Source organism: Melospiza melodia, chromosome 23, assembly GCF_035770615.1.
Source record: "Melospiza melodia melodia isolate bMelMel2 chromosome 23, bMelMel2.pri, whole genome shotgun sequence".
NCBI lineage: Eukaryota > Metazoa > Chordata > Aves > Passeriformes > Passerellidae > Melospiza > Melospiza melodia.
Window position 1 is genome coordinate 9,244,026 of NC_086216.1, and position 17,581 is coordinate 9,261,606.

General features: G+C 64.6%; 2 protein-coding genes and 1 long non-coding RNA gene across 3 annotated transcripts in view; 1 reads left to right on the forward strand and 2 right to left on the reverse strand.

The window, feature by feature from the left end:
* BIN3 (bridging integrator 3) overlaps positions 1-8,349 on the forward strand; it is a 61,094-nt gene extending 52,745 nt beyond the window's left edge. Inside the window, exons 8-9 of the mRNA XM_063175334.1 lie at positions 1,381-1,515; positions 7,591-8,349. Of these exons, the coding sequence (XP_063031404.1) occupies positions 1,381-1,515; positions 7,591-7,737 (282 nt within the window). The 3' untranslated portion in view covers positions 7,738-8,349. The remainder of the gene's footprint in view (positions 1-1,380; positions 1,516-7,590) is intronic.
* A 3,307-nt stretch (positions 8,350-11,656) lies between these two features.
* On the reverse strand, positions 11,657-16,593 carry C23H8orf58 (chromosome 23 C8orf58 homolog). Its single transcript, XM_063175336.1, has 4 exons — positions 16,430-16,593; positions 13,772-14,539; positions 12,395-12,498; positions 11,657-11,947 (listed from the first exon to the last, which is right to left on the reverse strand). Exons 1-4 carry the CDS (start codon positions 16,479-16,481, stop codon positions 11,864-11,866), a joined length of 1,008 nt encoding a protein of 335 aa, XP_063031406.1. The 5' UTR covers positions 16,482-16,593; the 3' UTR covers positions 11,657-11,863.
* Positions 13,154-13,709, reverse strand: LOC134428554 (uncharacterized). The gene is made up of 3 exons (XR_010030415.1): positions 13,467-13,709; positions 13,276-13,432; positions 13,154-13,234 (listed from the first exon to the last, which is right to left on the reverse strand). It is a non-coding gene; the product is annotated as an uncharacterized LOC134428554 (long non-coding RNA).
* Positions 16,594-17,581: the final 988 nt, after the last annotated feature.

Consider the following 17,581-nt stretch of genomic DNA (forward strand, 5'->3'; position numbering starts at 1 on the left):
CTCCACCCCAGAAGTTTTCCCCATGAACTCCACCCCAGGAATTTTCCCCAATGAATTCCATCCCAGGAGTTGACCCCCTGAACTCCATCCCAGGAGTTTTCCCCCATGAACTCCACCCCAGAAGTTTTCCCCTGGTTCCATCTCAGGAGTTTTCCCCCATGAATTCCACCCCATGAACTCCATCCTGGGAGTTTCCACACTCCCAACCTCATGGCCAATGATGAATTTGCTGCTTTGCTGGGATGAATCCAGGCCTTTCCAGCCTGGAGCCCAGTCCATGCCATGCCCTGGCACGCTGTCCCTGTCCCCAGGGCCGGCGCCGCGGCCGGGCCGGGCTCTCCCGCTCCCCCCTCCCGTTGGAATGGCACTGGGATTAAGTGGCAGACTTGAACTGGTCTAATATTTCACAGCCCACCCCCTCCTGCCCTTTTCCACACCATCCCAGAGACATTTCCCGTTCTCCCCACGCTCTGTTTAAAGGAGCCAGTTGGATGCACTGAGCTGAAGGTCACGGTGACGGTGGGGCAGGATGCTGGGAATCACAGGCTGAGGGGACAGGGATGTGGCCAGGGACGTTCTCCAGCCTCACTGAGCTCTGGGAATGGGTTTTGGCCGTGTGTTTCTGAAGGAGAGAAGGCACAACCTCTCTGGGTGTCCTGTGGCTTTCCAGGGTCAGAGCATGATGGTCCCATCAGGATCCATCAACTGCTCACTTGGGCCCCACCAGGTTCTGTTGAGAGGTCACTTGAGTCCCACCAGGTTCTATTAACAGGTCAGTTTGGATTAACTGATTAACTTGGATCCCACCAGGGTCCATTGAATGGTTACTTGAGTCCCACCAGGTTCTGTTAACTGGTCTCTTGGATCCCACCAGATTCCATAGGATGGTCACTTGGATCTCACCAGGGTCCATTGAATGGTCTCTTGAGTCCCACCACGGTCCATTGAATGGTCACTTGGATCTCACCAGGGTCCATTGAATGGTCACTTGAGTCCCACCAGATTCCATTAAATGGTCTCTTAGATCCCACCAGGGTCCATTGAATGGTTACTGGAGTTCCACCAGGGTCCATTGAATGGTTACTGTGTCCCACCAGATTCCATTGAATGGTCACTTGGATCCCACCAAGGTCCATTGAATGGTCCCACCATCCATACAATGGTCGCTTGGGTCCCATCAGGTTCCACAGGATGGTCCTTGGATCCCACCAGGTCCCATGGGATGGTCACTTGAGTTCCACCATTGAATGGTCGTGTGGATCCCGCCAGATTCCGTTGGATGATCCCAGGCTGGTCACTGCTTGTCCCCTCCACCAAGCAAAGCCCCCCATTGTCCTGGGGTGGATCCTTGTCCCTTGACCCCCCTGTGTCCCTCCCCAGGCCCGGGAGGAGCTGCGCCCGGTCAAGGAGGACTTTGAAGCCAAGAACAAGCAGCTCCTGGAGGAGATGCCCAAGTTCTACAGCAGCCGCATCGATTACTTCAAACCCAGCTTCGAGTCGCTGGTCCGGGCACAGGTGAGACATTGTCCCTTCCTGCTACCTGTGTCCTGTCCCATCCCACAGGTGCTTTATCCACTGGAATTCCGTGGCTTTGTCCACCTGGCATTGCCATCTCCTTCAGTTTGGAGGCCTGAGCTTGGCCTTGAGTAGGTTTGAGGTGTTTGGGCTCCTGGTGAGTGGAGAAGACATCACCAGCTTTCATTTCCATCCTCCAGCTTCCTCCAGAACGTGCTGCCGCTCCTCCTCCTCCTCCTCCTCCTCCTCCTCCCTTCTTCCCTCGGGCTGCAGAGGGGCAGGTTGGGATCTCCCCGAGCTTTGAGGACCTGCGGGCGGCTCCCGGCGCGGGCAGGCGGGCGGCACCGGGCGGTGCCCGCTCCGTGGGCGTTTTCCTGCGGCATTTCGGGGCCGGGAGCTGCCGCAGGGCCCCAGGTGCGCCACGGGGGGAGGTGCCGGGAGCACGTGTTCCATCTCACCTCCGACTTGGGGGGGCCTCAGCGCCGAGCTGCCAGCGAGTTGTCTGCAGGCTGATTCACCTAGCAGATGGTGCCGATGCTCCCTGCGCCGCAGGGTGGGTGCTGGGGATGCTGTTCCTGCTGTTCCCTTAGCAATCGGGCGCGGGGCTCCCTGTTCCAGCCCGGAATAGCCACAATTCCCGCAGCCACCGCAGGCTCCTGCTGGCCCTGCCCCGCTGTGGATCCCCGTTGTAGGTGAGACCTTGGAACCTGAATGTTCTCTGCCCTTTTTTGGGGTTTGTGATCCGTGAGTTTCCTCAGCTTCTCTGGCCTCTCCGGGGTTTGTGATCCGTGAGTTTCCTCAGCTTTGCCCCTCTGGCTTCTCGCTGCATTCGTGTCTGGAATCCCAAAGAATTTGGGGTGAGGAGGACGTTGGGATAGGTGTGCTCAGAATGCCCAGGGTGTCACTGCTGGGGCTGCTTGTGACACTCTCCATCCACATCCCTCTTCTTCCTTGGGAATCCTCTGCTTTCTCTCTGCCCTGCCTCTCTTCAGGTGAGGAATTTGTTGGGAAAAGCGAGCGAAATCCCGTCTTTAACACCCAAAAAAGGCAGCGTCACAACAAAGCTGATGCATCCCCCGTAGGCTGGACTTAAAGCTGGTCCCAGATGGATGCAGCTCCTCACATCCCTCCCTCCCTGCCAGCCTCCACGGGAGCTGCATCCCTCTTCCTTCCCAGCCCTGGCTGCATCCTTCCACCCCCAGGGAAGGAGGGCTTGGGATGTTTGTACCCCCCTGGCTCAGGAGCTCTGTGAAGCGTTTTCCCACTGAATTGACTGAAATCGAGTGGGAAAGGGATGTGATTTGCCCAAGGTAATGAGTCAGTGGCGAGCCAGGAATAGCAGGCAGAGCCCTGAGTCAGCTCAGCACTGCTCACCTGCAGGCACCTGGCTGGGAAGGGCAGGCAGGAGCATCCCCATCCCAGCTGGAAATACTGCTCAGCTTTCCCTCCCTCTGAGCTGATTAACAGCTAGGATGGGGGTCGCGTGTTCCTCGAGATAATTTCTATTTTCAGCCTTTTCTGCAGGTACCTCTTTAGGAGTGGGATGAGGCTGCAGGTGAATCCCACAAGGAAAGGCTGCATGGGGTGGGACTGGGATGCAGGGTGCTGTGACTTTGGGGTTGTTTCTCCTTGGGTCAAACCCACCATCCAAAGGCAAAACCACATTATTCTCCTGATTTTTCAGCCCTGGAGGCAGCAAGACAAATGGTGTGACAGTGACACCATCCAGTGCCACCGCTGAGCTGGGAAGGGAGCAGCTGCCTCCGGGGACAGGGGAAGAAGGAGCCTGCTCCCTGCTCCCGAGCACCTCCATGGCTGTGACCCAGGGAGACCCTCCCAGAGCCTCCCCAGGCTGTTCCCATGGCACAGCTGGCTGTGCTCCCAGGCCTGGGTGGCTCCTGACGCCGGGACATGTCCCGAGCTCGCAGGGCTGTAACATTCAACACCAAATTCTTCTCTCCGCCCACGGGCCCGGGCCAAGCCAAGGGAGGCAAAATATTTCCCTGGCTGGGGGCTTTGAAGTGGCCACATGGAGATGAAAGGGGGAGATTTTGGAGCTGTGGCTGGTGTGTGAGGCGTGAACAGCACTTCCTTCCCGCTCTGGGCTTTATTTTCCAGCTAGAAAACACGAGATTCCTTTGGGTTTGAATGGAATGGGGGCAAAAATGGGGCTGGCAGGCAGGGATGGTGCTGTGGGCAGGGAGAGCCCGTCCCTGGCAGCACCCCTGGGTTTGTTTTGGGTAGGGCTGCCCCAAACAAGCAGCCACGGGGCCATTGTGGCCAGGATCTATAGAAAATCCACAGAACACAGCGTCCCCAAACAGAATTAGTTCAAGACAGGTGGACTCGGGGCCCTTGGCTCGGGCTCAAAGGCGAGCTGGAGCTGGGATTTGATGGGATGGGGACACAGCATATGGCATCCATAGCTGGAAAAGTACTGGGCTGGCAGAGCAGGTAGGGCAGGGGGAGCTGGCTGCCCCCTGGCACTGTCACCATTCTGGGGTGCATCCCCTCCCTGGGGGGGTTTTCACCCCTGTTTCAACAGGAGGAATCACGGGGGGATCAGTGCCAGTGGGATTTTGCTGATGAAGCTCGGGAGGCTCAGCTGGCAAGGCACTGGGTGGTGCCAACTGGGGCTGCTGGGGGAGAGGGGCATCCCCAGGGACACCCACCAGGCCCTGGGGACACGGGGGGTCCCTGAGGAAGGGATTGGTGGCGGTGGGATGTGGGTGGAAGGGGAGCAGCACCAAGGAGTTCACTCTGCTCTGCCTGTTCAGTGCAGTGTGGATGCTGGGGGACAATCCAGGGGACAGTCCTGGGGGTCAATCCTGGGGGTCAATCCATTGGGGACAATCCTGGCCTCAATCCTGGGGACAATCCCAGGCTCAATCCATTGGGGACAATTCTGGGGGACAATCCTGAGCTCAATCCTGAGGAAAATCCTGGGGGTCAGTCCATTGGGGATAATCCTAGGGGTCAGTCTATTGGGGACAATCCTGGGCTCAGTCCTGAGGAAAATCCTAGGGGACAATCCTGGGGGTCAGTCCACTGGGGACAATCCTGGGCTGAATCCATTGGGGACAATTCTGGGCTCAGTCCTGAGGAAAATCCTGGGGGACAATCCTGAGCTCAATCCTGAGGAAAATCCTGGGGGACAATCCTGGGGGTCAGTCCATTGGGGATAATCCTAGGGGTCAGTCTATTGGGGACAATCCTGGGCTGAATCCATTGGGGACAATCCTGGCCTCAATCCTGGGGACAATCCCAGGCTCAGTCTACTGGGGACAATTCTGGGGGACAATCCTGGCCTCAATCCTGGGGACAATCCCAGGCTCAATCCATTGGGGACAATTCTGGGGGACAATCCTGAGCTCAATCCTGAGGAAAATCCTGGGGGACAATCTTGGGGGTCAGTCCACTGGGGACAATCCTGGGCTGAATCCATTGGGGACAATTCTGGGCTCAGTCCTGAGGAAAATCCTGGGGGACAATCCCAGGCTCAATCCATTGGGGACAGTTCTGGGGGACAATCCTGAGCTCAATCCTGAGGAAAATCCTGGGCTCAGTCCTGAGGAAAATCCTGGGGGACAATCCTGGGCTCAATCCATTGGGGACAATCCTGGGGGTCAGTACTGAGGAAAATCCTGGGGCTCAATCCTGAGGAAAATCATAAGGCGCAATCCTGGTCCTGCAGGAATCCTCAGGGATTTCTGGATCCTGGTGGGGGAGGCAGTTCTGGAGCCAATCCTGAGGGACAATTGTCCCCAAATCCTGGGGAGCAATCCTGGAGGACAATCCTGGGACCAATGCTGAGGGACAGATGTCCCCAAATCTTGGGGAACAGCCCTGGGGGCAGCATCTGCCTGCAGGCCTGCCACCCTGACAAGATTCAGCTTTTTCCGTGCTGGAATTGGCAGTGCCACTTGGCCATATGTGCCTGAGCAGAGCCCAGCTGACTGCAGCCTGGGGACAAGGGACATGGGGGGCTGCTCCAGGGCCGTGGCACCCCCTTGGCACCCCTGCCCCCCAAGATCCCTGCCCACCTGTGGCATTGCTGAAGGATTTCAGGTGTTTCTGGCATCTCTTGCTGGCAGGGAGGGGGGGTTCAGAGGATGTTCAGGGTGACCCAGCTGTGGGTTGTGCTTTGGGGGGGCGTGCAGGGATTTTTGGGGAGCCCCTGCCAGCTCAGCCCTGTGTGGGGTTCGTTAGTCACTGTGTAAATGAGCGTTGCTGTGACTCAGCCAGCCCCGCTGCGTGGGGAGCCCCGGCCGCGGCGCAGCCCCCGAGCCCCCAGCACGGCCAGGCTGGCAAAGGGGGGGTTCAGGCAGCCACAATTGCAACGTGGGGCCCCACCGGACCCCCCTCAGGCCTCCCAAAATCAGCATCGTTCTGAGCAGGATTAGGGGAGCTGTCTCCATGGAGACCGTGCATGTCTCAGCACCCGGGCTGCTTGTGGGAAACGGGGACAGCGCTGGCACTGCCCACCCTGGGGGGCTGTGTACCCCAACCCCTCCCTGAGGGCCGTGGGGGCATACCCAGGACAGGACCCGGGGGTCCTGCAGTGCCAGGGGTCCCACGGGAGGCTCTGAGGGCCCTGTGGCACCCGGGGGGTCCTACAGTGCAAGGACCCAGAGGTTCTGTGGTTCTGGGGGGTCACACAGGCAGCTCTGGGCTTCCCACAGCACCACGAGTGCCCCAAGCAGCATTTGGGGCTCCCACAGTCAAGGATGGGCACCCCCAATGCTGGGGCTCCCACAGGCAGGGCTGGGGGTCCAACAGGCAGCACCGAGGGGGTCCCACAGCCCCGGGGGTCCCTCGACACTGGGTGGGGGGGGTCCCACAGCCCCGGGGGTCCCTCGACACTGGGTGGGGGGTCCCACAGCCCCGGGGGTCCCACAGGCAGGGCTGGGACCCCCAGTGCTGAGGCTCCCACAGGCAGAGCTGGGGGTCCCGCGACACCTGCTGGGGGTCCCACAGCCCCAAGGGTCCCCCACAGGTACGGCTGGGGGTCCCACAGCCCCAAGGGTCCCCCACAGGTACGGCTGGGGGTCCCACAGCCCCAAGGGTCCCCCACAGGTACGGCTGGGGGTCCCACAGCACCAAGGGTCCCACACTTGGGGGTCCCACAGGCAGGGATGGGCACCCCCAATGCTGAGGCTCCCACAGTCAGGGCTGGGAGTCCCTCAGCACCAAGGGGGTCCCACAGCGCCGGGGGTCCCGCAGGCAGGGCTGGGACCCCCAGTGCTGAGGCTCCCACAGGCAGAGCTGGGGATCCCACAGTGCCACGGGTCCTGTGACACCTGGCGGGGGTCCCACAGCCCCAAGGGTGCCCCACAGGTACGGCTGGGGGTCCCACAGCCCCAAGGGTCCCCCACAGGTACGGCTGGGGGTCCCGCAGCACCGAGGGTCCCCCACAGGTACGGCTGGGGGTCCTGCAGCACCGAGGGTCCCACACTTGGGGGTCCCACAGGCAGGGATGGGCACCCCCAATGCTGAGGCTCCCACAGTCAGGGCTGGGAGTCCCTCAGCACCAAGGGGGTCCCACAGCGCCGGGGGTCCCGCAGGCAGGGCTGGGAGCCCCCCTGTCCCCGCTGGAGCAGCCACCCCGCTGCCATCTGCGTGCGCTGACCCACGGGCTCCCGCGCCGGCAAGCGCAGCTCGCTGCCGGAGATAATTGGCGGTGCTAATTAGCACGTTATTAACACAGCCCTCCCTCCTCCTCCTCCTCGCCGTGTTTCGCGCGGGGCACGGCTCTGCCGGGCGTGCCCCCTTCGCCGGGCCCAGCGCGCCCTGGCCGTGGGCAGCGCGGGCCGGCGGCTCGTGCCGGTGGCACCGGTGGCAAAGGCGGGCACGGGAGGGTGGCGGGGCCGGTGGCAGCCCCGCACGCGCGGCTCGCAGATGGGAAGCGAGCGGAGAAGGGCAGCGCGTTATTAAAATGTGTTGAGTTGTAATAATCCGAGGGGGCGGCACGGCCAGCGTGGGCGGGAGCTATTTCAGACACCAACGCCGCCCAGAGGGGCTGAGGGCACCCACGGGGAGGAGACCCCCCTAATCCCCCCCTTTTTTATCCAACAGGTTGTCTACTACACGGAGATGCACAAGATTTTTGGGGACCTGACGGCGCAGATCGACCGGCCCGGGCTGAGCGACGAGCAGCGCGAGCGCGAGAACGACGCCAAGCTCAGCGAGCTGCGCGCCCTCTCCATCGTGGCTGATGACTGAGGCCAGGCTGGGCACGGGCAGGGGATGGGCATGGGGATGCCCCTCGTTTTCAGCCCAGCTGCCCCTCCCAGGGATGGACTTGCTCCCGTTGCCCCACAGCTCCGCGTCGTCTTTGTCGGTGCACGAATGAGTTTTGCCTTAAAGGTTGGGGTGTGGAGGAGCAGGAAGGGGAGCGATACTAAAGATGGGGAGTGGGACGTGGGATGCTGGATTTTGCCAGGTTCCAGCCTCCCTTGGCACCCCCAGAACCCAGAGGGTGAGACCCCCCCCACTCCTTCCCCTCATTTTGTGCCTTAGTAGCCCAGTGGGACTCTCAGGGGAGGGTAAAATCACTCAAATCCCTTTTTTTCGAGGTACAGGGAGAGGGCGATGCTTCTCATGGTGATGAGCATCCATCCCTCTTTTCCCAGGAATGCTCCAAAGAGCCTGTCCCCCAGAGCTGGGGGTGCAGGCTGGGGACAGGGGACCCCAGAGCAGGGACATCCCCAAGGGAGACAACCCAGCCAGGAGCAAACCTATGGAAAACTGGGGGGGCTTCAGCCCCTCCTCGGTGTGAGGGAAGAGCCACAGGGACTCCGTGGCGTGTCCCCAATAAAGTTTTTGGCAGCATGGCCGGGGCTGTGTCAGTGCCACCACCGGGGCTGTGCCGGTGCCACCGCTGGGGCCGTGTCATTGGCACCGCCAGGACTGTGCCTGTGTCGGTGCCAGGGCCATGTCACTGTCACCACTGGGGCTGCCTCACTGCCGGTGCCACCACTGGGGCCGAGTCATTGGCACCGCCAGGACTGTGCCTGTGTCGGTGCCGGGGCCATGTCACTGTCACCACCGGGGCTGTGTTGGTGCCACTGTCACCACCGGGGCCGTGCCGGTGCCACTGCCAGGGACATGCCGGTGCCACCGCTGCAGCCGTGCTGGTGCCAGTGTCGCTGTCACCGCCTGGGCCGTGTCACTGTCGGTGCCGTGCCGGTGTCGCTGTCACCGCCTGGGCCGTGTCACTGTCGGTGCCGTGCCGGTGTCGCTGTCACCGCCGTGCCCGTGCCGGTGTCGGTGCCATGCCCGTGTCGCTGTCACCGCCGTGTCCGTGCCGGTGTCGCTGTCACCGCCGTGTCCGTCCCAGTGTCGCTGTCACCGCCGTGCCGGTGTCGCCTCTGTCTCTGTCGCTGTCACCGCCGTGCCGCTGTCGCCCTCTGCCGGCGCCCGGCCGCCACTGCAGGGGTTCGCGGGGGGCTCGGGGTGTCCCTGGAAGGGAGAACTGGGATGGAACATCGGCACGGGAAGGAAACGGCCTCAAATCACCAGGAATGGAGAATTCCAGCACGATTTGGGCCTTTTAGGATAAGGAGAAGCCGCCTGCTGTGTCCTGGGGGGGAGCAGGTGCTGCTTGGGATCAGGGGTGGGGAGCCCACCCTGGAGAGGTTCTGGTGGACATGACAAAGTCCCTTCTCTGCCTTGGGGTGGCTCCTGCTGCTCCAGGTGAGGGCACACGGCTCCAAACGCCAGGAAAACCATCACGTCTTCCTGCCAGCACCTGGGCTTGGCCAACCTGCACGAGACAGGGAACAGGGCTTGGCGTGTCCTGGGATGCAGAAAATGGGGATGGAACCCCTAAAAACTAAACCTTCCCTTCCCAGATGGAGCAGAACCATGGGAATGCTGGTGGCTGTCCCCAGTGCAGGGACACAGCGAGGTCCCCCCCAAGATCAGCCCGTGCCAAGGCTCCTCCCCAGCTCCCAGCATGGAGAACTTCATCCCTCCCTCTCCCCTTGGCTGTTCTTTCCCAACCACATCACATGCCAGGCCAGGTTTAAGCAAAATAAACCCGGTTGCCACGGTTACCCAGAGCAGGGATGCTAAATATACAGAATATAGATATTTTTATAGATATTTTAACAGCCACGCACGGAGCCCGTGAGCCCGAGCAGGGGACACGGGATCTGAGCCCTGCAGACCTCAGGGTGGGCAGAGATCCCTCTGTGGCCTGGAGGCGTTGATTCCTCCTCAGATTCAAGCCCACCTGGTGGCTTTGTCTGCATTAATGTCACCCTGTGTGGCACAGCCAGACCTCCCGAGCCACCTCATCCCCATCATCCCACCTGTCCTGGCCTCAGAGCACCCCAAATCCCAGCTCTGGTCCCTGCCACCAGCGCCTCCTGCCCTCCCAGCGCTCAGGAGAGGGATGTCACCCATGGAAACTCAAAGCCAGGCGTTCCCAGGGATTCACTCGGGGAGGAGAATTCCATCTTTTGTAGTAAAAAGTGGATAATGAGCGGGTTTTGCACCGCCCACAAGGTGCCAGCGTTAATGGGGAGAGCTGGCAGGAGGGGAAAACTCACTCTGCGACGAGGAACGTGCCGAGGCACCCCTGGGTGAGTTCACCAGCACTCAGACGTCCAGGAGCAGAGGGGAGGGAAGCACCACCCCAAGATGAGGGGCACTGGGGCCATCCCAGCGTGGGGAGCATTCCCTGCCGATGGACAAATCTGCCTCCTCATCAGGAATTCCAGGTTAGCTCAGTGGTTGTCCCCCCCCTTCCTCCCCAAATGCCCTCAGGATGGGTTTGGCAGGCGCCAGCCCACCACCAATCCCGAGGAATTTCCTCACATAGGGTGAATTAACCCTCTCCAGGCCGGCCAACGCCAGCACACATCTGGATCCACACCTGGATTTTCCTTGTCGGATGCTCGGGAGCTTCTCCTCGTGCCAGGTGATTCTGGGGTGGCGCAGAGAGGCTCAGAGCTCCTTCCTCCTCCTCCTCCTCCTCACCTGGGCCCTGCAAGGAGAATCAGCATCCCCTGCACCACCCTCAGCCATTTCCAGGGGATCGGCCACGGTGTCCCAGTGAGGGGGAGGATGGAGGTGGCAGCGGGGCAGCAGGGCAGGGGGTGCCCAGACCCCCCCACACCCCAGCCATGCCCTTCCCCACCTCCCCGAGCCCCTCCCCATCGCTCCTCCCACTGGGGGGCCCAGGACAGCAGAGGGGCTTCCATGGGAAGGGTTTGATGCTGGAAGGGGAGGGACAAGGATCAAACACTCCCCATGCCCAGCTGTGCTCCCGGAACCCCTTCAGCTGCCCCCATCAGGCTGTGAGCCAGCCGGGGGCACTGCCAGGGACCCCCTGTGCCCCCGGGCACGGCGGGGAGGAGCGCTCACGGTTCCGGGAAGGAAGAACCCCAAGTGACGGTAGGAAATCGGCAGGAGAGGGGGGAAAGGGGAGGGAGAACGGGGTACCTGATGGGAGAGCGCCTGGCCGCGGCTCGGGGCCGCATCTTCCTCACCCGCGGCACAGGCAGCATCTTCCTCAGCGTCCCGCGCAGAGCTGGCGACGCCAGGAGGGGCTCCGGCAGCGCCAGAACAGCATCGAGCGCCCTCCTCATCCTCACCCTCATCCTCCTCTGTCCCCCAGACTGGGGAGCCCCTCGCGAGAAAGCCGCGATGCTCCCGGGCAGCATCATCCCATCATACCGGGACCCCCGGCGCCCCCTCCCCACCAAACCCCGCGGAGGGGCCCGGGGGGCTCCGGGGGTCGGACGAGCTTCATCCCCACCCCCCCCGGGCAGCGGGACCCCTCTGGGGCTGAGCGGGGCTGAGCGGGGCTGAGCGGGGAGGGGGCTCGGGGATGCCCAGGGGAGGGGGAGATCATGGGGGTGCCCAGGGGAAGGGGAGATCGTGGGGATGCCCAGGGGAGGGGGAGATCAGGGGGATGCCCAGGGGAGGGGGCTCGGGGGTGCCCAGGGGAGGGGGAGATCATGGGGGTGCCCAGGGGAAGGGGAGATCATGGGGATGCCCAGGGGAGGGGGCTCGGGAGCCGCTGGGGCCGTCCCCGGGTGCGGGCCCGGCGGGACAAAAGGGGCGGAAAAGCCGTCGGAAGTGATGCGGCGGTGACGCGCCCTGGCGTGACGTCACGCCTGGTTTAGGGGTGTGACGTCACGGCGCGCCAGCAAGCACCTCGCTCAGAGCCGCCTGTTTGTGGGTGAAAAGACTTTATTGAGGGGAAAAAGCAAAAAACGTGAAGGGGTGCGCCGGGTAGGGGACCGGCCCCGTGCTGGCGTGACGTCATGGGGTGAGGTGTGACGTAGTTCCTCCATCCAGGTGTGGCGGTGCGAGCTGAGCGGGACCCACCCCCGTCCTACCTGCAGCGGCTGCCGCGCAGCGAGCGGCGGGTCAGGCGGGTGAGCAGCACCTTCACCCGGCCCCAGTGCGAGCGGCCGTCCTGCGGGACAGGGGGGGATCAGTGGGGACACCCCAAGGACCCCCCCCAAGACTCCTTCACCCGGCCCCAGTGCGAGCGGCCGTCCTGCGGGACAGGGGGGGATCAGTGGGGACACCCCAGGGACCCTCCTGATCCCCCCAAGGCTCCTTCACCCGGCCCCAGTGCAAGTGCCCGTCCTGCGGGACAGGGGGGGATCAGTGGGGGAAAGGGGGGGATCAGTGGGGACACCCCAAGGACCCTCCTGATCCCCCCAAGGCTCCTTCACCCGGCCCCAGAGCGAGCGGCCGTCCTGCGGGACACGGGGGGGATCAGTGGGGGGACAGGGGGGGGTCAGTGGGGACCCCCCTGATCCCCCCAAGGCTCCTTCACCCGGCCCCAGTGCGAGTGCCCATCCTGCGGGACAGGGGGGATCAGTGGGGACACCCCAGGGACCCCCCCCGGCCGTACCTGCTCCGGTGCCAGGCCGTTGGCGCCGCCCTCGGCGGGCTCCAGCAGGCTGGGGGAGCTGACCGAGTGTCCCCAGAGCCGCCGGCACGGCCCGGGCTCGGCTGCTGCCAGGGGGAACGGAGCTGGTCAGGCTCGGGGGCCGGGGGGGGCATCGTGCTGCCATGCCATGTGCTGCCCCCCTCACCTGGTGCCAGGTGCTGCCATCCCAGCCCGCTCACCTGGCACTGGCGCTGCCATTCCTGAGCCCACCCCGCTCACCTGGCACCGGTCCTGCCACTCCCTCATGCCCCAGTGCTCACCCGGCACCAGGTCCCACCATTCCCGAGTCCACCCCGCTCACTTGATGCCAGGTCTCGCCATGCCAGCCCATTCACCTGGCACGGGTGCTGCCATTCCCTCATTCCCCAAAGCTCACCTGGCCCCAGATCCCATCATTCCCGAGCCCACTCCGCTCACCTGACCCCAGGTCCCACCATCACACCCCATTCACCTGGCACTGGTGCCGCCATTTCCTCATCCTCTGTGCTCACCTGGCCCCAGGTCCCTCCATTCCCGAGCCCACCCCGCTCACCTGACCCCAGGTCCCACCATCCCACCCCTCTCACCTGGCCCCAGATCCCGCCATTCCCGGGCCCACCCCCCCTCACCTGACCCCAGGTCCCGTCACTCCCGAGCCCACCCCGCTCACCTGATGCCAGGTTCTGCCATCCCAGCCCATTCACCTGTGGCACTGGAGCTGCCATTCCTGCATCCCCCAGTGCCCACCTGGCTCCAGGTCCCGCCATCCCAGCCCATTCACCTGGTGCCAGGTGCCGCCATTCCTGCATCCCCAATGCTCACCTGGCCCCAGATCCCATCATTCCCGAGCCCACCCCTCTCACCTGACCCCAGATCCTGCCATTCCCGAGCTCACCACCCTCACCTGACCCCAGGTCCCACCATCCCACCCCTCTCACCTGACCCCAGATCCCGCCATTCCCGAGCTCACCCCTCTCTCCTGGCCCCTGATCCCATCATTCCCGAGCTCACCCCCCTCACCTGACCCCAGGTCCCACCATCGCACCACCCTCACCTGACCCCAGGTCCCGTCACTCCCGAGCCCCCCCCGCTCACCTGATGCCAGGTTCTGCCATCCCAGCCCATTCACCTGGCACCGGAGCTGCCATTCCTGCATCCCCAATGCTCACCTGGCCCCAGACCCCGCCATTCCCGAGCCCACCCCGCTCACCTGGCCCCAGATCCCATCACTCCCGAGCCCACCCCGCTCACCCGATGCCAGGTTCTGCCATCCCAGCCCATTCACCTGGCACCGGTGCTGCCATTCCCGAGCCCACCCCGCTCACCTGGCCCCAGGCCCCGCCATCCCACCCCTCTCACCTGGTGCCTGGCTGTCGGAGCAGGAGCGCTGCCGGAACCCTTCACCCCTCCAGGTGCCCAAATCCCTCCTGGGCTGCTGCCGGCCGGGCTGGGGGCGAGCAGAGCACGGGCAGGCTGTGAGCTGGGTGTGAGCCGGGACCCCCACGCCCCCTCCCCGCCATCCCCCTGCCCGGGCCCTCACCAGTGAGGCGGTGCGGGCTCCGGCCGCCTGCTGCCGCAGGGCGCGGTTGTCCTGCTGCAGCCTCGCCAGGCGCTCCAGCATCTGGCACACGTGCTCCAGGTAGCGCAGCCCCTGCCCCGGCAGCTCGGGCACGGCCCGGGGGTCCCGAGGAGACCCCTCGGGGTCCCGGGGGGGCTCGGCCAGGTCGGCGGCGCTGGCGCTGCGCCGGCCGAGCTGTCGCGGGCAGCGCTGCCTCCGGCTCCGCTGCGCTGCCTGCAGCAGCCTCCGGCTGCCCGGGCGGCTCTTGGGGGGCTGCTCCTCATCTCCGGGGGGCTGCTCCTCTTTGGGGGGCTGCTCCGACGAGAAACCATCCAGGGAGAAGCGGCTCTCGGAGCCCAGCGGGCTGCGGGGTGAGTGCTCGTTGCTGGCCGTCTCCACGCCGGAATCCGCGGACTCGGACTTGGGGGGTCTCCCTGCGGCCGGGGGGCTGCTGGGGGTTCCGCGAGTGCTCATTCCCCGCCGGGGCTGCCGCGGGCTCTCCTGCAGCCGGCGGTAGACGCTGGCGGAGCTGCGCACGATGCAGCTCTCGGCCGACTCCCAGGGACCATCTGCGGGGCAAGGGAGGATCGGGGCGCTCAGCTGGGGGGGTCCCTGGGCAGAAAACTGGGTGCCAGAGCAGCTCCAGCCGTGCCCAAGGCTGCTCTCCCCCTGCCCAGCCGTCCATGCACTCCTGCAACCCCAGTGTGTTGTCTCTGCCCCCCAAAAACACAGCCCTGGCCTCCACCATCCTCTTCCTCCTCCCAAGCTGAGCTGCTGGGGGGCACCCACGGCCCTGACCGGGATTTTGAGCCGGGTTCTGCCTCGATCCCGCTCCAGCTCGGTGCCAGCGACCCAGGACACGGCACAGCCATGGCATCCCGGGTCTGGGATGGCTCCAGGGCCACCAGCTTGTCCCCATGGCATGGGTGGCATCGCCATGCGGGATGTGCCCCCAGCGCCCCGCAGCTCCTGGTGGGATTTCGCTGCACCCACGGCAATCTCGGCTCTCCTCGCTCCCTTCCCCGCGGGCTCGGGGAGGGCACAGCGGAGCTTGGGCACCTCCTGCAGGCTGCCCACCCCCCAAATCCCTCTCGGGGGGTCGCCCCCCGCCTCTCCCGCACTCACAGCGGCTGAACCTCCTCTTCCAGCCGGCACCGGAGCCGCCCCACATGGCCGAGAGCCGGAGCCGGGCCCGCGTCCCGGCGCTCCCTTCTAAAGCCACCCCAGGCGGGCCCTGCACCCCGAGCGCCTCATTACAGGACCGGTTCCCAACTGGTTCCTCGCAGGGCTTGGGATGGGCGATACTGGCTGGGCCGGTGGTTAAGGAGTGGGGAGGAGAGAGGGTTCGGGCGCCGGCAGGGCAGGGAGCCAGCGCCGCCTGCATCCCACCGGATTCCACACCACTCACTCGGGGCTCGGCGTGGGCTGAATTCACCGCTCGGGGGTCGCGGTGCTCCCAAATTCCTGCCCCTGCTGCGGCCTCAGCACTCACCGCGCATCCCTCGGGGGCTGGGGAGGCCGAGGGGAGCCGGGGAGCCCCGGGACAATCCGCGCTCGGTGGGATTGAATCCCAGCCGTGCCCGGAGCGGCCCGTCCGCCCCAGCACGATTGAATCCCAGGAATTCCGGGGGGGGGGCAGCCCCTCCAGCGCAGCTCCCTGGCCTCTGCCAGCAGCCCGGATCCCACACGCTGCAATTCCACGGGCTCCAGGACCCCACGTGCCGAGGGGCACCGCCGCGGGGGTGGCACCGCAGCCCCACGGGGGTCGGCACCGCAGCCCCACGGGGGTCGGCACCGCAGCCCCACGGGGGTCGGCACCGCAGCCCCACGGGGGTCGGCACCGCAGCCCCACGGGGGTCGTGGCACCGCAGCCCCACGGGGGTCGGCACCGCAGCCCCACGGGGGTCGGCACCGCAGCCCCACGGGGGTCGTGGCACCGCAGCCCCACGGGGGTCGGCACCGCAGCCCCACGGGGGTGGGGGTCCCATCGACTCCTCCTGGGGTGCCCCCCCGCTCTGGCAGCTCCAGCTCAGCCCCTGGTACCTCCCAGATGTCGCTGCTGTGTCCCGGCACAGCCAGAGCTGCGGCACACACGGAGGTGGCCCCCGGGTTTTGGGGATCCCCCACGCCGCGTTTGGGGACATCAGCCCAAACATGAGAAGGGCAAACCTGAATTCCCAGCGCAGCCGGTAGACTGAGCCCCTCCCAGCAGAAAACCAGAGCTCCAGGGACCCCCTTTAGCACAAATTGGGGGGTCCGGGGAACCCCCAGGTCCTTCCCAAGCACAGACAACACAAACTGGGGTTCCGCGGAGCCCAGGTTCATTCTCCAGCACCGACACCGCAAAGCGGAGACCCCTGAAGATCCCGTCCAGCATCCAGCGTGATCCTCGTGGTCTGGAGACCCCGAGGGACCCCCCCAGCCCAGCCCAGCCAGACACGTGGGGGGCTCCGACTCACCGGGCTCAGCACGGAGCGGCTGCACCGCGAAGGCTCCGCGGCGGCGCAGCATCCTCGGGATGGACCGGGAATAGGAACGGGCCGGGAGCACCGGGAACGGGGCACGGAGCACCGGGAAAACACCGGGAACGGGCCGGGAGCACCGGGAACGGGGCACGGAGCACCGGGAACGGGGCACGGAGCACCGGGAACGGGCCGGGGGCGCCGGGAAAGCGCCGGGAACGGGCCGGGAGCACCGGGAACGGGGCACGGAGCACCGGGAACGGGCCGGGGGCACCGGGAAAGCGCCGGGAACGGGGCACGGAGCACCGGGAAGGCTCCGGGAACGGGCCGGGGGCACCGGGAAAGCGCCGGGAACGGGGCACGGAGCACCGGGGCTGCTCCTCCGCTGCTTTATGGGGCAGGGCCGGGCCGGGGGGCGGCTCAGCCCCGGGGCGGGGCGGGGGTGCGGGGCCGCCCCCTGCCCGCGCAGCCCCTTCGCCCCCAGCCTCAATTGTGTGATCCCTGTAGGGCTCCGAGCGTTTATTCCCCTTTTTCCTGCGTGGAGAGGGCGGGAGGAGGGCAGGACCATCATCATCATCATCATCATCATCATAATCATCATCATCCTCTCTCCCTGGGTGTCATAGAGCCATGGAATGGTTGCGTGGGGACCTTAAAGCCCTTTCAGTGCCACCCCTGCCATGGGGCACCTTGGACACTTCCAGGGGTCCAGGGGCAGCCCCAGCTGCTCTGGGGTGATTAATTGGGAATTCGATGGTGGGATGATTAATTGAGGATTCGATGGTTGAATGATTAATTGAGGATTCGATGGCTGAAAGATTAATTGGGAATTCGATGACGGGATGATTGATTAATTGGGAATTCGATGACGGGATGATTGATTAATTGGGAATGCGATGGTGAGAGCTCCATGACGGAGCCCGGGGTGCACGGGGGGCTGTGGCACACCCCAAGCAGATCCCGTGAGAGCCCAGGCAGGAGGGGACGGGCGGTCCTGGCTGTCCCTGCTGCAGAGGGACAGGGGAAGGGACAGGTCTCTCCTAGGCCGCTGATAACAGCGAATCTCAGATAACAGCAGAGCCCCGATAACAGCGAATCTCAGATAACAGCAAAGCCCTGATAACAGCAAAGCCATCTCCGTGCAGGCGG